Source organism: Juglans regia, chromosome 16 (assembly GCF_001411555.2).
Source record: "Juglans regia cultivar Chandler chromosome 16, Walnut 2.0, whole genome shotgun sequence".
In the NCBI taxonomy this organism is placed as follows: Eukaryota; Viridiplantae; Streptophyta; class Magnoliopsida; order Fagales; family Juglandaceae; genus Juglans; species Juglans regia.
This window is the reverse complement of record NC_049916.1, coordinates 18,910,158-18,934,367: the sequence shown is the minus strand read 5'-3', so window position 1 is coordinate 18,934,367 and position 24,210 is coordinate 18,910,158. Positions and strand designations below refer to the sequence as shown.

Sequence of the window (24,210 nt, the reverse complement as noted above, 5' to 3'; positions counted from 1 at the left end):
GGCTCAACAGGGAACACAACAGGGTAAAGTGAGTCAGGGCACGCCACATTAATGGCGCCACTCCCTAGACTCTACGCCATATTAATGACGCTATCCCAAAAGCTACGCCGCATTAAAGGATTCTGACAGAACGAACAGTGAAAAAGACATAGGCTTATCAAAGTTAGGTAGGAGCTATCCCCACCAGAAACCTAGTATAAAAGTCGACTCCCAAGTACGAAAACTCTCTTTGATTCCTCTAAGCCTACGCACGAACTAATAAGGAGATGTACTGACTTTAGCATTGGAGACTCTCCGGCCACCACCAAAGCCCCCCACTCCGTGTTTTCTTAAGTGAGCAGGTGAAAGACTTAAGACCCAAGTTGTTGAAACCCAGCCCAAAGGCATATGGAACACGACATTAACACTAATTAAACTTCTTGGATGTCAATTTTAGAGTTCGATCGATGAACCATAAAATTTCTCTTAAATAAAGAGCCTGCATGAAAGCAGCAAGGATTGCAAAGAAAATTAAGGAATCAAGTCCTAAACAAATTCTACTACCCTTCATCATGGCCGTGATAACTTGTTCTCACAATAATTTAAGTTTTAATAGCTCTGAAAGACGCCAAGAATAGCTGAACTCCAACATATTAAACCCTTTGGATTATTACTTGAAAAATGCTCTGATATCATGAGTCATTGCAACAACACTCGTAACGGCCAATAAATGTAACTCACTGATAAGCTCAAGCTTGATGCGTGTTTGGATAAACAAATAAGGCTTGACCACCTACTACTTACTTGAGCTCGACTTACTTACACATCTAAGTAAACTCCAATGTATTTTATCTACAACCGAAAATAGTCAAGGAAAATGCTATATATTATCACATCCTCATCTTGCACTATTACTATCCTTCTGTATTGATGTGATATTATCCATCAATTTGATATTCTTTATTTGAAAAACAAGAGTTGATCTAATGGTTCGTGAATACAGTATCAGACTAGCTAACACAATGTGATGGAAATTGAATAAAAGCTTAACATATATGTACGTACGTAACATGACCCAGTTATTAAGAGTTGCCACGGCCTACTGTCAGAATATGGTGTATAACCTAATCCAAATTGCCACTTAAGGATTCTATTATTTTTTAAAAAAAAGACACCATACTGGGTTTTTTTTTTTTAAAAAAAAAAAAATCCATTTACGAATAAAAAAAAAACTACTACAGACACAAAGAGATTATACAAAAATAAACTCATAAACTGATATGATTTTATATGATATATTAGATCTATTTTACATTAAAAATAACTTTATAATTTGACGTACTGCATCAAACTATATCAATTTATAGATTTCTTTTTGTGTAATTCTTTTTCGACTAAAATATTTCTAAAAAAAAAAACTATAGATACCAGGGGTGGTTGGAAACCCAACCCAACCCAACCCACTGAGGTCATTGGAGACCCGCTACGTACTATGGGTGGCTTCAAAACCACCTTCAGCAGGATGGATATGCAACCACATCTTCTGAGGTCATGGCCGTCCACCTAGCTAGCTTAGGCTGGTGTGGCTATAGAACCACGCACCCTTGGGTGGTCGGCCACCCATGGGGTGGCTTATAAGGTCGGCCAACCACTCTTTTTTTTTTATTATTATTATGTATTAAAGAGTTTGATGCGGCGTGGGTGTGTTCTTTTTGATTGAAGAGTGTAAATTAAGGACCTAGTTTATACAAGGTATTGGTTGAAGATAAATTCATCCATTAATAAAAGTGTATATAGCATATATATAACTATTTAAGTATAAACTTGAAATTGATATTCCAATAGATGTATTTATCTAATGAGAAATGAAATGCTAGTACTGATCTAATTCGTTTGGAAATATAAGTGAAATTAATATATTTGATAAATATTGTGAAATATATGTAAATTAACATAGCTAGCATGTGTTCAAAAGGATTAAGATTCCCATTCTTTTATATAGGAGCTAGCTAGCTAGCTGTTGATATCTAAATAATGCAAGATGGAAAATGTGTCTAGAAAAGATCAGCCACAGCTGGCACATGACTTTATTATATGCTTCTTTAGTTAGAGCAAGGAGCAAAATTTAAGCAGAAAAGTGCATGCATGCTTTGGCACTTAAAATCTATTGGTTTCAGTGGCATATACATGATGATGATGATATGACCAATCGTCCGGCCAGCTTGGATACTGAAGCTAGAGCTAAGTCATTTGAGCATGAATCTATATATAAAAAATCATATCTCGCGCGATTGGTGGGAACATTTCATCAAAGCTAAGCTGTCTCATGTGTACGAATCCTTAAAAAGAAAATGAGATTTGTATATGATAATTTGCATGCAACACTAGGTAGGCCACCCTTGTACTCCACAAACGTCCCTGATCTTCGGCTTCGAGATGATCAATTGATGTGCATGGGCGGCGGCCAGGTAATTAAATTGCCTTGCTTACTTATATATATTATGGATAATTAATGGCAATGATTTTGGTGATTTGCATCTCATATATGTACATATATATAATATTAATTTTTTTGCAATTAATTAATTAATTATGTTTCTACCTCAAAGTATTGAAATATTTTACATAAGAATAATATTACTATGTCGACTCATTTTATCTTTTCATTTTGACCGTTTATGTTTTTTTTTTTAATTTTTTTTTATTTACTCATTAAAGAAGTGACTATTAGTGTATTGATTTTTTTTTTAAAAAAATATTTAGATATGTTAAAAAAATGTAAAGAAAAAAATAAAAAATAAAATTTATATTAGTAGACACGTCTAATAGTCATACTTGGACGACATATTAACACTACCCTTTACATAATCATGACTGGTATACAATTAGATTAATTGATCAGTTCTTATATTGCTGATCAACTGATGATTTTCTGATAATTTGTAGTTTTGCAAGGATATTCACATCATAGATACTTATGAAAAAATGTTATTTATTTTTTAATTAAAAAGTGAACCGTCAATTAAGTGAATATAAAAAGATACGTGGGAAAAACTTGTGCACATAAAATTTAATTTATAAGAGGAAGAGAAGGTTAAAAAAAAAAAAAAAGAAAGAAAAGAGGAGATATACATATATGGGAATTAAAGGCAACCGTACCGTTGAATTTTGAACCAATCATGAGAAAAAAAAAATAAAAAAATTGTGTATGACCTAATAATGATGATGGTGGACAAAGGAGAGATTCCCAGGTGTAAGCTGGGGAACTAGTTAGCCAATATATAAATGCTTTTTGTGAAGGGTTTCCAACATTATATCCAAAGCTTAAAAGCAATGGCGATTTACTGTCTGTCCTATATACTGCATTTTATTCCATCTACAGCCGCAAGGAATTAGCTTTTCAAAGCAAATCCTGAAACCTGATACTGACTGAAAATCCAATTAATTACGTGGGCTGCTTAAGATTGCTAGCTCCAGCCAACTAGGCTGGTGCTTGTTGTACAACTGAAGCCATCTCAGTATAGATTCCATTCCAATTAAAGCTTCCAATTTTATAAGAGTATAATCATATCTTCATGTTTTTATTTAGAACAAGCAACTGTACAAGTTTGCTGCTGTTGACTACTGTATATATATATATATATATATATATATATATATATATGTGACAATTCATCATTATGTAAATTGATCATGAACATTGCATTGTCACTGCAATATTATCACTAGTACTGCAAATATATATATACATAAAAATTCTATTTGCAATCTCATTGTTGAATGATGGTAAAATAAGAAAAAATATTATTTTAAAAATGATATTATTATAATTTTAATTTTTTTTAAACATAATTAATGTATATGAGTTTGTATGAACAGTCTCTATTTAAATGGAGACTGTATATAGACTAACTTTTATATATATATATATATATATATATATAAACTCTTGCAATAGAGGTATGTAGCAATTTGTATTAAGAATATATGGCGATGCAATGACAACCCATTTTCTTGCAAAAAAATATGTCAAGTTATTTTATATAGATAATTATTATATCTAACTTGAATGACAAGCTGTTATTATTATACAAGTGTAAAAGCATTGGATTCTCCAATACAATAGCTTTGGTGTCTCTTTTGTGAGATTCATATAGATGAGATAACATAAAATGTGGCATATCATGCACTCATGTACATTAGAGTAAGGCGCACATGATGACCATTTATATTCCCTTAATTAATAAAGCCTCATTAATTTATCTGTGCATGGGAACCAGCTTCTATATATCTTCAGTCAATTCTAGTTCATATTTATACTCTGCAGAGATATCCAACTCTATAAAATCCGGCCTCTATCATATATATAATTCTCAAGTACCAAGAATATTATAGAGACGTATTAATTAATCAGTATTTTCAGTCAATATAGTATGTATATATCTTATGTTTGGAATACCATATATATCAATCCTTGTGGTATAAGAACTTTTCTGTACCCCAACTGGCGCAGCTTAATTCCCATTTTATCAAGGCCAATAACTAGGAAAAGGGAAAAGGTACAACCAGGAATAGCTCATAAGTTCAGTTAAGAATATTATCAAATTTGGCTTGTGTTGGATGGAAGGTTGCCATGCGCTTTGGTACGCTATCAATTAGCTAGGATCGATCTAGATCCTCTACAACTTTTTGATCCAAGCTCTTTTTAGAATTTGAAGAGAGAGCCAGTGATCTATATATGAATCGTACATAATTAAATGATGTCTGTGGAGAACATAAACTCTAACATGCATTAAACACACTCATATCTGATTAATATTTTGTGTCTATATATCTTTCTCAATTGTATAAAGTAATTGGATAAGAAAATTATAGAAAATCTAGATCTTGATCCAACAATTAATTCTAATGTATGCAAGAAATCAAGAAGTTTTTCCCGTTCTTTTCTTTATTCTCTCCATTCATTCTTTCTTTCTTATTATTATTATTATTTTTTTAGAGCGAGGAGGGGATTGGTGCCATAAATATAATAGTGAATATAGAAAATAAAGAACGTGAGTACTAGTAGGACTATTTTCATTTACTTGTTTCTTCCTTTGGTACATATTAAGTTTTATGTACGAGATATATATTTTGTTGAAAAAGATTATCTATAGCATACAAACTTCAAATAGATGTTATGTAAGTGGTTGATAAAAGAAGTCACTTAGAATGTGACACATCACCATATGTGATGGGGGATGATAGAGTTTAGGATAAAGAGTAGCATTGCTTATATAAAATTTATTAAGGACACATTATACATGATAACTATCATTAGATTGGGAGAGACTACCATGTATGCCATAATGCCATAGTACATGGTCATAAAACCCAATTTGAATCATATTCCTAGTATAAGTAGGGTGAGGTGGCAGTTCACCCATTCACGACCTGCTTGCCCTATAGTCTACTCCTAGCAGGCAACAAATACATTGATTTTCATTCAGGAGCAAGTGATGTATGACCAAGAGCAAGTGTGACATGAATTTGGGTACCCACCTACCTGTCCTTACACTATATATAAACATATAATTCTAATTTTCTCTCTCTTCATTTTGCTCTTCAACAATCGTTGGCTTTCCTCTTCCTCTTCTTCCTCCTCCTCCTCATCTTCTCCTCTTCTCACTTAACAAGAATTTCCAAGTTAGCCAAAATCATGTGTTGTAGAACGTGACAACGTTCACCCAGTCGTAGACAAGCTCTGATAGTATTAGCAACTCACAAACTGGATTGAGTTGATTTTGCACCCCATGTTACTTTTGAAGTCGACCGGTCCACTAGTGCCTTAGCAACTTGATTGAATTAATTCATATTCAAGAGGTTTCTTTGGTTTTTTTCATGTATTTGTAATTTGATTGAGTAGATATACAGGTGAACATGGGAACACCTCGCTTGCCCATTCTACAGATACATGCAGGTAAGCTACCTATGTCAAAACTTGAAAATGAAGAAGCTACAACAAGATGCAGGAAAGATCAGAGAGCAACGAGAGTTGAAGAAATGTATTTTTGTATATTTAGAACTTAGGAAGTTAACTTTACAGAGCTATATCCATCTGAATTTATACACTTGAGTTGTAAACTTAAGTCTATACAAGAAATAACTGACTATACAACTAACTATACAACTATGTAATAAAATTGCTGATTTGTGCAACCTTCGTGCCAACTAAGCTCCATCTAAGCTTCTGATAAGTTTAAGAGCCCCCCTCAAGATGAATGGTAAATATTAAACATGTTCATCTTGGATAAAATGGTAGAAAAAGAAGCTAAACCAAGAGGTTTAGTAAAGATATCTCCAAGTTGGTTCTGAGAAGTAACATGAAGGGTCTTGAGCACACCAGCTTGAAGCTTCTCATGTATATTATGACAATAAATGTCAACATGTTTTGTATGTTCATGAAAACATGATTTGCAAATATATGAAGAGTTGCCTAGTTATCACAAAAGAGAATGACAGGTTTATCACGTGAGATAGTGAGATCTTGTAACAAAGAGAACAACCATTGAAGCTCACAAGTGGTAGTAGCCATAGCAGGGTATTAAACTTCAGCTGAAGAACGGGAAATGATACTTTGCTTCTTTGATCATCAAGTAAAGTACCCTTTATTCTAGAAAGTCGAAGATTCTAATCCATAGGAAATGATGCAGGTTTGGCAACCAGAAAACCAACATTAAAGATGACTTCAAGTGCATACTTTCGAAGATTATCGAGGAACACTTTGCACCATTTTAAGATGAAAAACTAGGTGGAAGGGACTTATAAACCTTCTCGGTAAAATCTCCATGTAGAAAATCATTATTTAAATCAAATTGATGTAAATGATAGTTTTTAGAAGCTGCTATGGCTAACAAGGTAGGAACAGTGACCAGTTTAGCTACGAGAGAAAATGTTTCAAGATAGTTTAATCCCTCTTATTGTGTGTAACCCTTAGTAACAAGACGAGCCTTATACCTCTCAATGGAGCCATCAGAATTATGCTTAATTTTGTAAATCTATTTGCAACCAACAACTTGTTTGCCAAGGGGAAGTAGAGTAAGTGTCCAAGTATTATTGACTTTAAGAGCCTTAATCTTAGCAACCATAGCACTACACCACTCAGGAGATTTAATGGCTTGTTTAAAAGAAGCAGGTTCTTTGTGTAAAGAAATAAAAGCAGCAAAGGAAGGATGTGCAACAGACAAATGTTGATATGATAAAACAGAAGAGAAATGATATTACTTACTAGAGACACCAATTTGCAAGGAAGAAGAAGAAATAGTTGTTGGACCAGCAAGATTGCAATGATAATATGCTAAGTAAGAAGGTGGTTTATGAACTCTAGTAGTTCTGTGAGGAGGAATAGAAGGCTGTATAGGAATAGATTGGGAACAAACAGGAGGTGCTGAATCAAAAATAGGAGTACAAGGATGAAAGGGATACGTTTGATTAGGTATAGAAAAATCAGTGCAGACAGAAATAACTCAAGAAGAATCAGAATTGGAAGAAAGAGGAGAATTCTGGAAAGGGAAAATTTGTTCATGGAATGTGACATCTCTAGAAATGAAGGTAGATTGAGTATGCAAGTCATACAGCTTGTAAGTTTAATCCCATATGCATAACCAAGGAAAATACAAGCTCTAGCTCTAGGTGCAAATTTTGAATGAGAATGAGCTAGAGTAGAAGCATAGCACAAAAAACCAAACACATGAAGATGAGAATAAGTCGGTTTGGAAGAGAAAAGAAGCTCGCATGGAGATTAATTGGACAATAAAGGAGAAGGAGTTCAATTGATAAGACAAGTAGCGGTGAGAATGAAATCACTCCAAAAAGATACGGTAAATGAGCATGAAATTGAAGGGGCATGGCAACATTGAGTAGATATTAGTGTTTATGTTCAACAATACCATTTTGTTGAGGAGTAGCAACACATGTTTGTTGATGAACAACACCTTTAGATGAATAAAAAAGAAGGCATAAAAAACTCACCACCTTAATCAGTATGTATTTTCTTAATCTTGATACCAAATTGAGTATCTATTAAGGCAAAGAAAAATTGATACAACTTTTGAGCATCACATTTATTCTTCATGAGATAAACCCATGTACAACGAGAAAAAGCATCCACAAAAGTGAAAAAGTAACAATAGCCACTAAAAGAAACAATGGGAAAAGGACCTCAAATATCACAATGTATTAGATCAAATATACATTTGCTAACTGTATGACTTGTTGGAAGTAAAAGACGTTTATGTTTAGCTAACTGTATTAAATGACATATATTACATAAGAAAGAACTAGAAGTGGTAATATCTGGAACAATTTGATGTAAAAGATGTAATCTACTAAGAGAAAGATGTTATAGGGGAAGACACACTGCAGGCCTTTGAAGCAGATGATATAAGCCAACTTGTTGTTCAGCTACTCCAATTGTCTTCCATGTAGATAGTTTTTGGATAAAGCAATATTTGAAAAGAAAAATAAAACAACAGGAGAAAGCTTCTGTAAGTTTGCTAATAGAAATGAGATTAAAATCAAAAGATGAGACACAAAGTACATTGGGCTGGATGAAAGAATTAGAAATTTTTGTAGTACCAATGTGTGTAACAAAAACAAAATCACCATTAGACAAGTTAACAAACATATTAACAGTGGAAGTAATAGAGGTGAAAAGAGAAAGGGAACTAACCATATGGTCAGTGGCACCACCATCAAGAATCCAACAATTTCTAGATTGGAGAAAAGGATTTTTAGAATCAAATACTGAAGATAAAACTATACCTGACATATTCATTGAAGAATTAGCAGGATTGACAATAGAGGCTGAATGAGTAGAGCCTACAACATGCATAGTAGATAGTGTAGGGGATGAGGTATTTAGAGAAGGCTGAATAAGAGTAAGTAATTGACGACACTGCTCTTGTGAGAAAGGTAGTTGTGGAACAGGCTGTGGTGTAGTTGCCATGTCTAAACCAAGAAGAGATGTGACATTGGACACTTGATTCGTTTCTGGAGTTTGAGGCTTATGTGAATGATAACCAGAAGGAAATCCGTCTAACTTGTAACACTTATCAACAGTGTGTCCAGAAAAACCACAATGAGTACAAAGTGGTTTAGAACGTCGACTAATGTTAGGCTTGGAACCACCAACAATCTGAATGACATTCTGGCTTATTAGAGCAATAGATTTAGCAATAAAATGGATAAAATTAACCTTTTGCTGTTTTTCTTCTTGTAAGACCAAAGAAAGAACTTTGGTGATAGAATGTAATGGATCAAGAAGAAGAATTTATCCACAAATATGAGAAAATCGACTCATTTAACCCCATCAAAAGATGTATAACATGTTCATTCTTTTGATAATCAGCAACAATTCTCAAGACACCACAAGCACAACTAGGAACACACGAACAAGTGGGAATAGGCTTGAGAGTAGTCAATTCATCCTATAAAGCCTTGAGTTTAGTGTAGTACAGACTTACATAAACATTCTCTTGAGTTAGGACATAAATTTGTTTTTGAAGCTGAAAAAGACTTGGTCCATTATTATGTGTGAATCGAATTTTCAAATCTTTCCAAATTTCAGCAGCAATGGTAATACAAATAATACTAGTGGTAATATCCTTGAAAACAAAATTTAAAATCCATGAAATCACCATATTATTGCATCGAAACCAAATACCATAGAGAGGATAAGCTTGATTCAACGGTTAAGCAATGGTTCCATCAATGAAACCAAACTTATTCTTCACACTCAAGGCCATTACCATAAACCTACTTCAAGTATAGTAATTGTTGCCATTCAAAGGCTGAGAAACCAAAAGAGATCTAGGACTTTCTCTATGGTGAAAAAAGTAAGAATTGGAAAAATCATCAATTAAGGATGAAGAAGAAGAAGTAGATGCGGAAGCCATACCATAATTTTAATCTTCTGATACCATGTCAAAACTTGAAACTGAAGAAACTACAAGAAGATACAAGAAAGAGCACAGACAACGAGAGTTAAAGAAATGTATTTCTATACATTCAAAATTTAGGAAGTTAACTTTATAGAGCTATATCCATCTCTATTTATACACTTGAGTTGTAAATATAAATTTGTACAAGAAATAACTAACTATACAGTTATGTAATAGAATTGCTTATCTATGTAATCTTGGTGCCAACTAAGCTCCAACAACCTTTATACGTGTTTAAAACTGGCCGAAACTAGTTGGTTAAGGGGGAGAAAACATGTGACGTCAGTTTTGGCTTGATTCCAGTCAGTCATCGGCATCGCGATGAGATGGAAACTCATAAAGAGAAAGAATGGTGCCGCGTCCACTTCCGCGTCACGATGAGAGAGATGGGAGGTGTGATGTGTGTGTGTGTGTGTGAGAGAGAGAGAGAGAGAGAGAGAGAGAGAGATGCACGGCAGACACGCAATGCGCTACGCTGCTACATGAGAGAGGAGAGAGTTTGAGAGATGAGAATCGGGAGAAGAAGAAGAAGAAAGGAGGTGGTTATTAAACCCTATATCCAAATGATGCCGTTTGGTGTATTAAACCAAACGACGTCGTTTCATTTTAATTTTTTTGTCTAAACGGTACATGTAGTTTTACCTAAGAAATATATAAAATATATATATATATATTATATCGGCTGGTTTAGCAGTTTGAACCTGGTTCATCAATTTCCTATTGCTGGTCGACTGGTTCTTTGCCGGTTTTGGCTGGTTCCGAACTCTGACAGCTGGTTCCATCGGATTTTGTACCGCCCTACTTATCATTAGGTACTTTTCAACAATGTGATCTAATCAGTAGGCTACACCTATTACGAATAATATATGAACGCAGCAAGCACAAAAATCGTTTTGGACGTTGCTGTCTTAAAATCCCAGGTTCCACATTGGGGTTATGTGTGTGTCTTAATGACGTTGCTGCACATGATATTCGATTCTTTTTTTAGTCCCAAGAGGTGCATGAAGATTTCATGGGACTGGGGACTATAAGATCTTTACCCTTTTCACCAGATTGTACGTAAAGGATGGCAGAATGAGGGTCTTTGGTATCGTAGGTGCATGAAAATACACAAATATTCAAAGCAAAAGAAGAGTCGTATTGGGACCTTCTCAGCATAAAGCAAAGGGGTTCCCTCCACATCACGTTCGAAACCAACTTGGCCCTCTCTCTCTCTCTCTCTAGGCTCGAGAAAGTGCAACAGAATCCCATCCCACCCTATAAAGAAAACCAACCATCGCTAACTCCCTTGAGGTAAAAAACAGCCCAGCCCCAGCCCCCCATAATTGAAAATTCTCGCCTCAGTATTCCTTCCGGCCTTCTTAATTTCCTTGTTAGATCTTCTCTCGTCTACCTCCCCATATTAACCACAGACACCCATGCAATGATAGTCTTGTTCTGTTTTATCCCGGATCTGTGTCCAGCTTGAAGCACTATAATCTCGCATCTTCTCCAACAGAAATAAATAAAGTATAGAGATAAAAGGACGACAATTATGGGTGGAAGTAGTAGTAGCCAGAATTGGATCTTGCATTTGAAGGTCTTGTTTGGAACACTGGCATTGGTAGGGGTTATTTTTCTTTTGTCGGTTGGCAGCCGGCTGGAGATCAGTGGAAGTACAAAGAATATTGCACCAACGTCATTAACGTCCGACTCCGGAGGAGATTTCAACCATGCACATGTTATGGGTGGAGAGAAGCAGCTCGTCGATCATCCAGAGTTGGATCTTAACTGCATGAGCAAAAGACGAGTTCCCAATGGACCAGATCCTATACATAACAGGTACGTACGTACGTTTTATTCAGAGAAACATATATAAAGATTGTGTGTGTGTTTGTGTGTGTGTGTGTATATGGGGTTTACCGTTTATATATATATATATATATATAAAAATCATATTTCTATCTGTTTTGGTGTATATATCTTTTCTGAGTTTAGCAAATAGCTAGGGTTTGGTACATATATATATGTGCAAAACTATGGAGTACGTACGTTTCCCTATCTCATTTTTACAAAGAAAGAAATTAGAATCAGCTAAAGCTAGCAATTAGCTCGTATTATTTTCTAAATAGATATGATATTGAGAACTTTCAATATCCCAATCAATATATATGATCATGAAATTGATTCCTTTTGCAGCTAAGCTTAATTTGTCGAATTAACGATCCCTTTCATCTAGGGGTGAAAACCGACTGTATCGGCGCGGTTTTGGGGTAAAACCGACGCCGACCGATAGTTTATTTTTGGGGGAGGAAACCGGCCGAAACCGATCGATGGGGAGAAAAACACCGGCCGTCTCGACACCGGCAATTCTCTGGCGGTTCACGGTCGGTTCATCGGCGAGTTTCGTCTGAGAGAGTAGAGAGAGAGTGTCGCAGAGGAGAGAGAGCGGGGATGAAAACGGCGATGCGTCACTGGGAAGAAGACGCCCGAGGAAGAAGACGACCTAATTTCAAAACGACGCCGTTTGGTCTAAACCAAACGGCGTCGTTCTACTTAATTTGTTTTTAATACGTTAAGAATAAAACGACGCCGTTTAGTTTAATACCAAACGGCGTCGTTTCAGTTATGTTAAAACACAACTGCAGACTTAAAACGACGCCGTTCCACTTAAACTTAAGTGGAACGGCGTCGTTTTGAATACAGAATATATAAAAAAAAATAAAATTTCTTTAATCGGCCGGTTCAGCGGTTTGAACTAGGTTCGAACCGACGCCGAACCAGCCGATATCGGTTTATACTATTTTCTGCCGCACGCCGACCGGTTCTTCACCGGTTTCGGCCGGTTCCGAGCTCCGGCAGCCGGTCTGAGTCGGTTTAGGTCGGTTTATCGGTTTTTTGTACAGCCCTACTTTCATCTACTGTGCCAATACAAGAAAAATGCTTATGTTTGATTAATTAATATTCGCTATGAAAATCACCATTTTTTGTCAAAATGAGTTTATTTTTATTGCAAATATTCATTTTTGTTGTAAAATATAATAGTTCATTTTTATTTCCTTGTAATTGTCTCAGCCCAATAATAATAGTTCATATTTTCTTGGGAGTCTCCATTATGTGTTGTTCAGTCAATTAAAGAATCATTTTCAGGAACAAAGAGGAGTATTAAACTGCCTGTGCAATTATGAGTATTCTTTTTGTTTTTTTATTTTTCCTAATTTCATGATCATTAATAAATACCGATGGATGCCATATTTTATGAGAAGACTTTTAGGTTTATTTATAAACTATGGGAATTTTCATACTTTAACTGTTACATTAAGGTGCTGTTTTAATTAAGAGATCATGATCAAGGTTCTTCATCACACACACACACACACATATATATGTGCTGTTGGTTCTGTCCATAAACCCCAATTAATTAGTTATCGTAAAGGGGAAAAGGAAATAAAGCTTGTCTGCTCTCACTTTATTCCATACCCTAATCATGCAGCTTATCCAAAGCTAATTAACATTTCATGACTTGATTCTCCATATATTAATAACAAGCCTTGAAGCTTTTCACAGTGCCTTTCTTATCACTTAATTTCTTGTTGCCTAGCTAGCTTTATCCCAATTCGTAACCTCTACTACATCGGATGTAGTTTGTGTGATTAGCAATAGCAGCTCATGTAATAATTAGTGATCTGTAGTCCACCACCAAATTCTGATTCTTTTTTTTTTTCTTTTTCTTTTTTCTCCTCTTTCTGAGCTAGCTTGCAGATTTGCTTCTGAAATAATGGAATTCAAAATACTAATCAAAATTATGGTACTCTAGATCTTGCTAATATAGTTCTGTTTCGATATTTTCTTTATGAAGGAGAGCTGGACACTCTGGACGACCTCCTGGTGGAGCTAATTAGCTAGCCATCCATCACAGTTCAACAAGCTTCAGAAAACTACATCTTAATGTTTAAACTTGCAGATCGTCGAACATGTCATGCTTGTATTAGATTTGGCTCTGTAGATATATAGTACTCCTGAAAGGATCCCAGAATCCAAGCTGTGAGCTAGCTAGCATGCAGCATGCATGCAGTTTTATTTTCTTACGTACACATGTTAATTTGTTATGGGAAGGTACTGTTGGGGGAGTAAAGAAACGTATGTACGGAAGCTTGTGGCGCAGTCCAGATGAAGATTGATGAGCCTAATTTGCAGATACTCCACTTTAGTTTCTGCATGATCATCTTTAATTAGTTACTTTACGAAGGAGATCAGAGCAAGTTTATTAACATATATATGAACATCGATCTTTGCATGTACGTAAAAGTCCAAATAAGCAACAGCTAGCATGCATATATAGATAGAGAATTAAGGGTACGTACATCATGCATGTACCAGTACTACGTACGTACGTACCAGTTTCTATGTATCATATATTTATAGTCTTGTTTGGCTTTGGGTTGTTGAGCGTTTTACTCGTTTCTGTACCTGTTTATAACTCCATTAATTACTTTAAAGATTAAATGGCTTGAGTTCCAAATTAACGAAAGTGAATCCCGCGGCCTCTTAAAGTTGCTTGCGTACCTGTTAAAAAAAAAAAACAGGTGCTCTTCTTTTTCTATGGATATATTCTTTAGTGGTGTTGGACTGTTTCGGTCTTTAGTTCTTTCAAACTTGTTTAACAGCTCGAATTAGATTCTCTCTAGCTAGTCTCGTAACAATCAAATAACGAAACATCTATAAATTGTGTATAATATTGGGATGATGATGTGGCAATACCACGTGGCACTATCATGTTAATTACTCACATCGATCACCCGGTTAATTAACGGTCAAATAGGTTATATATATGCTAACGCGTACTGGCATGCATGCCACGTCGGTAATAGTAAAAAATAGATCATGGCCGCTTACATGACATGCCATATATACGTACCAAGCTTTTCACCATGCATTAAATAACTTAAGGCGCATGTAGAAGAAACAAACCACATACGTTCCATCATTTTGTCGAAACATGCACCAAAGTTCAACTTAAAGCTGGAAGCATGCATATAATAATATAGTCGACTTTTTCATGCTTTTACCTAATTTCTTGTTTTACTGATCTGACTGGACAGAGAAGCAAAGACTAGGTCCAAATTAAAGCAAGTATATATATATATATATATATATATATATATATATATATATATATATAGGATTCAAATTGGGATATTTACCAAAATTGGAAGAAAAAAAAAAATCATTCAAACCAATGCTTTTGATGCATGTGAGACGTACCAACAGAAAATAGTACAATATGGGATCAGTTCGGTCGAAAGTTAAAACAGGTCCAAAGTGGAGCCCCAGCCCCACAGGATTCAAACTCGTTTATCTCGTTCTATAACCCACACCTCATGGCCCAATCCACTTTTCTTTTGTCCTAGGCCCATTTTTTCATGTGTACGTGTTTCCTTACATTTTTTTGGTCTTGTCACCTGATTCAATCTCTAATAATACGCCTGGTTGGTTATACAGATAAAATGATATGAAAATGGAAAGTTGATAAAATATTATTAAAATATTATTTTTGTTTTTAAATTTAAAAAAATTAAATTATTTATTATATTTTATATGAGAGTTTAAAAAATTTATAATGATTAGATGAGACGATATGGTTTGTGAAAACAAACTCGTTGAGCCTATATCTAATAAAACCCTAATAAAACTCATTCTCGTTGCCCTTCATAGCCATGCATACAACTAATTATATATTGGCCTCTATATATCCACGACAATGCAGAAGGCTACATGTAATTTATTTTTGACTCAATTGTTACATATTGTTATATGATAAAAATTAGAAATATATATACAAATAAAGGACAAAGTATGAAATAAGAAAACTGCATTGAATGAGAATCTTGCACTAGTTTAATTAATTACCTTTACACAGCTTGGAAGAGATGTTCCCTCTCAACCCACTGGGTTGGGCTTGAGCCAGATGCTAAAGCCCCTCTTGGACTAGATTCTACCCTCCCACGGCCCAGGAATCACCATAAGAGCCCAGCCCACAAACTGTGTTAGTAGAAAGGGGATGCATCACATGAGAAACAAGTCAAAGGGGATAGACGGGCAGCGCCGACCCTGACACTCACCTGTGATGCCTTGCATTAAAGAGTCTACGTCGGCAAGTGAACAAAAAGCATGGGCAACCCTCCATTCTATAACGATGGGGACAATAAGTGACCGCGCCAATCACCAACTATTGAGACGCCACCCAGAGAGCCACGTTGCACTAATGATACCACCTTAGGTGCCACACCACATTAAAGGCCATGTCCAGAGCAACTGCGAGCATGACACTAAGCCCTAACACAAGGTACGGGGAATGTTCTTCCGAAACCCTGTATAAAAGCAATGCTCCAAGTATGAATGAGACTCTCTAAACTCTATTATTCTCCTACAATTCTCTCATATGAAGTACTAACTTTGGCATCGGATGCTCTCTAGCAAGTTATTTATATACAAACATGATCAGGGCAGAACACTTTCTAACATTATAAGTTATAACAGCTGATGAATTAATTAAGAATAATTACTTCTGTTATAAGCACACGTTGGCTGATAAAATTTGGAAGGATAAGGTCTTGTTTTTTTTTCCAACAAACTTGCATTAAAATTAAAAAAGAGAATACAAGAAGTGAGGATGGGGGGATCTGACAAAACCTCTTTACAAAAACTCCAGTCCATACAACAAAAAATAAAAATAAACAGACAATAGGACTAATAAATACAGGGCCCTTGTTCATTGGCCAAGCTAAGGAGAGGACCACTACAACAACGGTTATAAAATCCAATTGGTGAATTTGTCGAATTTGGTTGTGATTCGCATCCGTGAAAGAGACACTGCAACAGTTTGTTTCAGAGTACTTGGCTGTGTTCGATAGGGGTCTTGCTTGTCACGTATGTACGACTGGTTTTGGTTACCCATGCTGAATGTTTGACTGCTTTCCTTAACAAGCTGCTGCAAATTATCTGTTGATCACCTCTAACCTTCCTTAACATACACTAAATAGGTTTGCCAGAGGAAAGACAAAATGACATATATAGCACGGTTTGAACTATGAGACTCTACAAATTGAATTCTGTAAGCTACTATGTACCTACGAATGGGTAGAGCATAATTGGTTGGGTTAGGTAAGACTGGGTAAGAGGTCGAATTAGATCCCCAAGCCTGGTCTATGGAGGCTAAGGCTAGTTTGGATAGCAAACTCCTCCCAAATTATCTTATCTCATCTCAATATCCAAACAGCCAATTTGCCAACCCAGTCTACAAAAGGAATTTATTGGATATAAAAATGTGTTAAGAACAAATGGTATGGCTGGCCCATGAGAGAATGAAAGTCAATAAGAAAACAAAGAGAGATGAGAAAAAAAAAATGGATAAAAGAGAGGTCTGTCATACAATTGTGAGATGATATAGTAGATTTAATAAATATAGTGGATTTCGCTTCCAAAAGTCTTATATATAATTGATTTAGTGTCAAATAACATAAAACTCAGTACCTTTCATTTTATATTTTATGCAGTTTATTACCATACAAGCCATGGATGAGCAATTCAAGCTCTTTAACATCATCATGCACAACCATGGATCATCAATTATATTGTTGTCATCTAACCTTATAAAAAAAAATTGCAATCACAGGATTCAAAGCCCAACTTAATAACTCAAGTGGCCCAAACTAAATCCAATGAACCAAAATATGATATATGCTGAGAAACAGTTTTGTACAACACGAATATGTTACATGTTTGAGTTGTTACTGACTAGCTATCAAAGGCTAATTTGAAATATAATAGTGGAAGTAAACAAAAGAAAATTCAACAATCACACAAAGAACATCAAGATTTATGTTGTTTGGCTTCAAACAAGCCTACGTCCATTGGCGTAATCGGTCTCAAGGAATTCACTATCACAAAATGGAGTATAAGAGTGAAATTACAAATCACTCATCAATCCCAAAAGCCCCAATACACCTAATGAGCTCTCAAAATCTAAGAAAAGGAGTTCTCTCTCTTTTCTCTCTATTCTAGCCGCTCGAAGTCTCAATACAATGAAAAAATTACATGTATTTATACTGTATGACGTGAAAAACCATAATTACGAACATTCGCTTGAGTAGCATGTCGAGTGAACAATTTGTCTAGCGTTCGTTGGAGCTGACTTTTGAATGAGTGTCGAGCAAACAATCCGCCTAGGGTTCGCTTGAGTGAAGTGCAGAGCCAAATTTCGCTCGAGCTAAGGTCGATTTACAATCGAGCCAAGTTTCTGAAATGACATTTTCAACATGAATCAAGCCACACCCAACAGTGAAATGCAAGAAAACTATAAACATGATGGTTGGGTTTATAAGGATTGAGAGTAATAGGTAAGGATTGAGTTTATTAAACATGTGAGCAAAATACAAAGTGGCCTATTTAATTTGCTTCTTGGTCTTCGTTGTTGTCGGTAGCATCGACATCTTTTTCCATCTAGCCAAGACCGAGTTATAAACATCATGTAGTTTTGTTCTCCAAACCATAGTGCGTGTAGGACTAACTACAAGTTGTAGAGATTGTTGTACTTCTACTGGATTACAAATGCTAATATGTATTGAGAAATGCTATAAGGAAGTCTTACACGATACACCTCCACTTAACCAAAACGTGATTTATCATTTTACCATTTTATTTAAACACACACATTTTTAAGCATTAAGATAAAAGAGAAAAAAAATATAAAATCACATGTTGATTAGGTAGAGGTGTATGGTGTAAGATTCCATGTAGAACTCTATATATGTGTGTTTAAATAAAAGGGTAAAAATGAAAAATCACATGTGGTGTAAGGAATAATAAGTACAAGTTTTCATTCATATATATATATATATATACACACACACTAGTAGTAATGAAACGTCCAAGGGACGTTTGCCCAGTGGAGACAAAATATATATGCTAATTTTATATATTTATATGAACTATGTATAGATAGAAATAAAAATAACACAACTGCATTATGAAAAAAGTATATTTTCTTACAAATTTATAAATCATATAGTAAAAAAAAGTTATAACCTAATTACAAAAAAAAAAATGTCAAAGAAAACAAATAATATATGCAACAATCATAGTAATATATATGTAAAAGAAGTTTGATATAAGTTTACAAAATTTAGTTTGATTTAAGTTTTAAACAGGAAGTAAAGTTCATGTTACAACCATAGTAACTAACATATTTCTTTCTCTTTTGCAGAATTAATTGATAAGATATCAAAATTCTTATGGCGTTGTTGGTTCATCTGGTCTATATATGCACAAAGTTCGACTATCCATTCTTTTTCTGAGATCTCTTTGACCATACTTTCCAAGAATGACAAATGCTCCTGCAAAACAATAAAAAATTTACTATAAAAATTATGTTTTGATTTATAATTGTATTATTTGAATTGAAAAAGTTTTGAAAATGTAATATTATATTACTTTGCTAGTATGATTCATAAAATGAATTGTTGAATAACCAACGCTTTTTCTGTAATTTCACTAAATACTATTGCAACTAGTTGTCCTATACTATCATCAACTTCAACGTATGCTCGACAACTATTATCAACAAAAATATAGTTATCTGTTAAAATGTATAGAAAATATATGTTAAATTTTTTAAATGAGTGATGCGAACTAAAGGTTTAGAAAAAAAGGTACATATTGTGGTTGTGCAATGCTCATATGTTTACAATGGTAGCATGAAAATTTTTCATTGTAATCATAGCCTATTCCTTTGGGTATTTTTATATAAAACCCAACACTGGATTATAAAAATACCCTAGTCTTGAAGTTTATGGTTCTTGGTGAACCATAGTCTTCTTGAGTTTTTGAAGATATTTTTCTTTGAGTTCAGGATTTGTAATTTGAGAAATCAAAATCAATAAAAGATTTTCTTTTTCTTCAACTTTGGTTAAAATATTAATTGTTTTACTAAAAGACTTGCAACAAGAATCATTACAATTGCAACCAAGCTTAATACCATGAGAATCAAGAGATTCAATTTCAGAGTGATATTCTGAATCACTAGAACTAAACTCATGAATGTCAGATGATGAAGAATATTGCATTTCTAGGAGTCGAAACAATTCTTCTTGATCATTGGCATTAATATTCAACTGATTAAGTTTCTTTTTGATTTTATTGGACTTCTTATGACACTTAGATTTGCCATAATTATAACATTTTCCTTTTGAAAAAAAAAAGTTTCTTAGGAAAAGATTTAGAAAAAGATTTTTTAGAAGATTTTGTATAAAAATAATCACGGGTTTTTCTCCTTATCCCACCATGAGCTTTAGAAAATTTGTTGGAATATTTATGATTTCGCCTAGATGGAGAAATAAGAGGAAAGTCAAATTATTCACAAAAAGTTCACATTTCATATTTGGTTTTCTTACTATTTCTCAGCTGTTCGTGAATGATCATTACACATACTAATACCAAGTTTCTCAATTACACTGAAAATATCACCATATGTGTAATTTTCATAATTAAGAAATCTCAATATATCAATAAGTTCTTCCTTAACTTTATGAGCAAATAAACGAGGTAGACCATTAATAAATTTTTATTTCCAGTAAGGCTTATGACTATTGTCACTAAGCATTACTCTAGAAATAAAAACATCTTGATACCATCTGTAATTAGACATCTGACGGCATCGTAAATTATTCAATTGATCACTAATACGATTAGTAATATTGGAATGAGTTCTAACAAAATGCTTAAGAATAGTATAAATCAAAGTATTAACACCATCAAGATGTGTCATCCCTATGGTTTCATAAAAAATAAGTAACCCTTCATCATTACGCTTGATTACGTTCTAAATGGTCGTCCTCTTTTCATTAGTGAGGTATTTATCACACCAATAACGGAGTACACCAGAAAATCTCTGGGTTAAAATAATAACAATATCAGATTGTCTGATATTATTGTTAATATAAGCATTTGCAACTAAAGACATCTTACTCATGGTATTGTGGATTTCTTGTTCAAAGAATCCATCAATGTTCCATTCATAAATTTTGTCGGCAAAGTACAAAGATTGAGTTTGAAAAACTTTTTTTTTTCAAATTGTAAATCAGGAGGTGTATGCCTAGAATACCAGTTTTTCTTGAGACTCATTGGTTTGGGTCATTTTGAAGAAAATCTAGCAATCTCAGGTTTTAAGTCAATATCTTGAAAATTTTTTTTAAGTAAATCAATGTTTTTAATGGTAGAAGAATTACTATCAGATGACTCATATGTGGTTTCAACAAAAATGACTTCTTTCTCATTGCTGGTTAGAGCACTAGTAGAAGGCCTTTCTTTCTTAAGATCAGCAAGCATTTGATTGATTGTATCTAACGTCTTGGCCTGTGTATTTTGGAAATCAATTTTAGGCCGATCCGATAGTAAAATGATCAAAGGTTTTTCAATAATTTTTGAAGTGATTTTTGGCTAATCTTTTGGAAAAATCAATAGTTGTTGAAATAGGGACTGAAATAAAAATGAGTTTTTTTATTTTTTCTTCAATCCTATCCAACTGTTGTCCAATTATATGAAGAGCAAGATTTACAAAGTTATTCTGATGAATAATCTTTTTTGTTTCTTTTAAAATCTTGTCTTCTTTTGGATCCTTAGACACAATTTCAGGGATTTTGAAAGGAAAAACAGTAACTTCAAATCCTTTATGAGGAACAAGGACTGCCTCCAAAGGCGGGTGACTTGATTGGATCACCATTTTGCCTTCTTCCTTGACAAATTCAGTTTTAACAACATTTAAACTATTTTTTGAAACATGGTGGTTTTCAACAAAATCAAAGAAAAGTATATGCTTTTGCAGGTCATTCATATTTTATTTCCATTTCCGTTTAATACACAATTTTTCAGAAGCAGAAAAAGTAGCATGATAAGTTTTTCGCTTATCACGATTTTCTTTTGAACTGTATTCATTAACAAGAGCAACTAAATCATATTCAAAATGTCTATTTATCACAGTAAGGTTGTGATAAATAGGTGCAACAGGAGCAGCCATATCCGAAGCTGTTGGAGATAAAGATGAAATATCTTCTTCTTTATCAGCTTCTTCCTTTACGGACTTATCTTTGGATGTTTCAGCATCCTTAGTGGAATAATAAGCAGAGGTAACTTGAGGGGACGTGAAAAGTCCTTTCAATTTTAAATTAGAATTAACAGGTTGTGCTGTTTTGACTGAATCCTTTATAAATTATTTGAGATTTTAGTCTCTTCTTACTGGATTATCGGAAGCAAAACCGGCAAAAGAATATCTAGATCCGGCAAAAGAATTTCTTCTTAAGCTAAGAGTGCTAGTCTGATCAAAACTAATTTTAACAAGTATTGTCGGATGTAATCTAAATTGAAATCGTCAGGAATAGTTTTAACAGGGGGAACTTCATGTTCCAAAGTCCATTTTTCGGGAAGGGAAATATCTTTCCAATAGACCATTTTTTGGAACTTGAATGTTTGCATTTGGGGTAGAACTCTGGATTAAGAAAGTTTTTCCTGCAGTTGGTTTTGAAATAGCTTTTGGATTCAAATTCGTTTTTAAAAGACGATAGTAAATCCGATAAACAAGAGCAAAGGGTTTGTTTTCTTCTAACATATTATAGCCATAAGTTAAAATATTCAAAGTTAAAAATTTAATAATATTTTTATCAACCAAAGCAAGAGTTAAATCAAGAAAACAACCAAAATGAACTGATCCTCCAGATAAAGAGGACTGAATCATGCCAAGAATACTAGTTTCAAATTTGTTGAATCTAGCATCTTGTAAACAAAGTAGAACAACCGCATTGATACATTTTCTTGTTAGAGGTTTGACGACAACCTGAACAGAACCAACATGTAAATATTTGTATCATTTTACTAAAAAATCTTGGATCAGTTTTTTAGTAAACTGATAACATTTTTCTTGAGATTTTGAAATAGCATAGGTTTGTTCAACTATTCTAATATTAAAAACAGTATTGAAAGCAGATTGAACCCAAGAAGTTCGATAAATAGAATTTGAACTAATTTTTGAAATATTCCATCGGTTGAAATCACTTAAAACATTTTTTTTTAAAAAATAATCTTCTTCATTAACTATATCAGGTGGTATAGACGACCTGGAATTAATAGTTGAATCAAAATATAAACATTCTACTCATTTTGTCACTAGTCAACACAGTCCTTCACACTTTAGTGCCTAAAATTAACATTTTTATTCCGACCCAACAACCTAATTGCCCTCAATACTCTCCGGCAAACAGGACTTTCCAAGGTACCAGATGGACAACAAGGATATACAAAATACAAAGTAAGAATTTAGGGATTGAATTGAAAGAGAATAAAATAAGTGAAATGAAGAGAAGTAATTACCTATCAGATACTAAATGGCTCTGATACCAAAGAAAGCGGAAGAGATGATAGAAGATAGAAAGCAATAGAGTAAATAAAAAGCAGTAGAGTAAATATGCACAGTTAATATATACATATATTTATTTATTGAGGTTAATGTATAGAAAAGGAGGAGGATGGTGAAATGGCACAATCCCGATTCCCTATCATCATGGATCATTGACCAACCATAACGGACGAGGAGATTTGAGCCGTCCAACAACTGGAGCTGGCGCCACGTGTCTATCTCTTTCTTTACTTTTTTTCATTTGATTCAGTTTGACTTTTTGCCGGAGCCATAGAATGAAAAATATCTGTCCCTCGTCACACTATTTTTTTAAAGAGTTATTCACACTTTTCACGCTACTTAAAAAATATATAATTTTACTCATTTATCTTCATGTTTTATATTTCATATTTCATTAAACATAAAGATAAAAGAATAAATTTATATATTTTTAAATAGTGTGCAGAAGTGTAAGGCTTATATATAAAATTTTTCTTTTTTAAATAAATAAAATGATTTTAAAAGCAACAACTTTAACTTTCTTAAATTCGATTATTTTTAGTCTCATTAAATAATATTATATATATATATATATATATATACAAACTCGTTGAACAGACCACAAATGTGGTATAGAAATTGTGTTATTATTTATTTTATAACAATAATCAATAATAAGATACAAAATCACAATGTCAATTAAATTTTAATTGTTAAAAAAAAACATTTAATAATTATTTAATGTTATCTTTTTCCAAACTGACATTATATTCTTCGGTTCACACTTCACATAAATCATCTAGATAGAATGAATATAAATTATCACTT

The 24,210-nt window shown here is 33.8% G+C and overlaps 1 protein-coding gene across 1 annotated transcript; it reads left to right on the top strand.

Moving 5' to 3' along the window:
* Window positions 1–11,255: 11,255 nt before the first annotated feature.
* LOC108989801 (CLAVATA3/ESR (CLE)-related protein 25-like) lies at window positions 11,256–14,413 on the top strand. Its single transcript, XM_018963547.2, has 2 exons — window positions 11,256–11,780; window positions 13,798–14,413. The coding sequence occupies exons 1-2, from the start codon at window positions 11,494–11,496 to the stop codon at window positions 13,838–13,840; spliced, it is 330 nt and encodes a 109-aa protein (XP_018819092.1). The 5' UTR covers window positions 11,256–11,493; the 3' UTR covers window positions 13,841–14,413.
* The last annotated feature ends 9,797 nt before the right edge of the window (window positions 14,414–24,210 follow it).

Bases quoted from the DNA above. Each gene is read 5' to 3' on its own strand.
- LOC108989801 (XM_018963547.2), top strand. From the start codon at position 11,494: ATGGGTGGAAGTAGTAGTAGCCAGAATTGGATCTTGCATTTGAAGGTC. The intron at 11,781-13,797 runs GTACGTACGTAC...TTCTTTATGAAG, and splicing joins CCAGATCCTATACATAACAG to GAGAGCTGGACACTCTGGAC.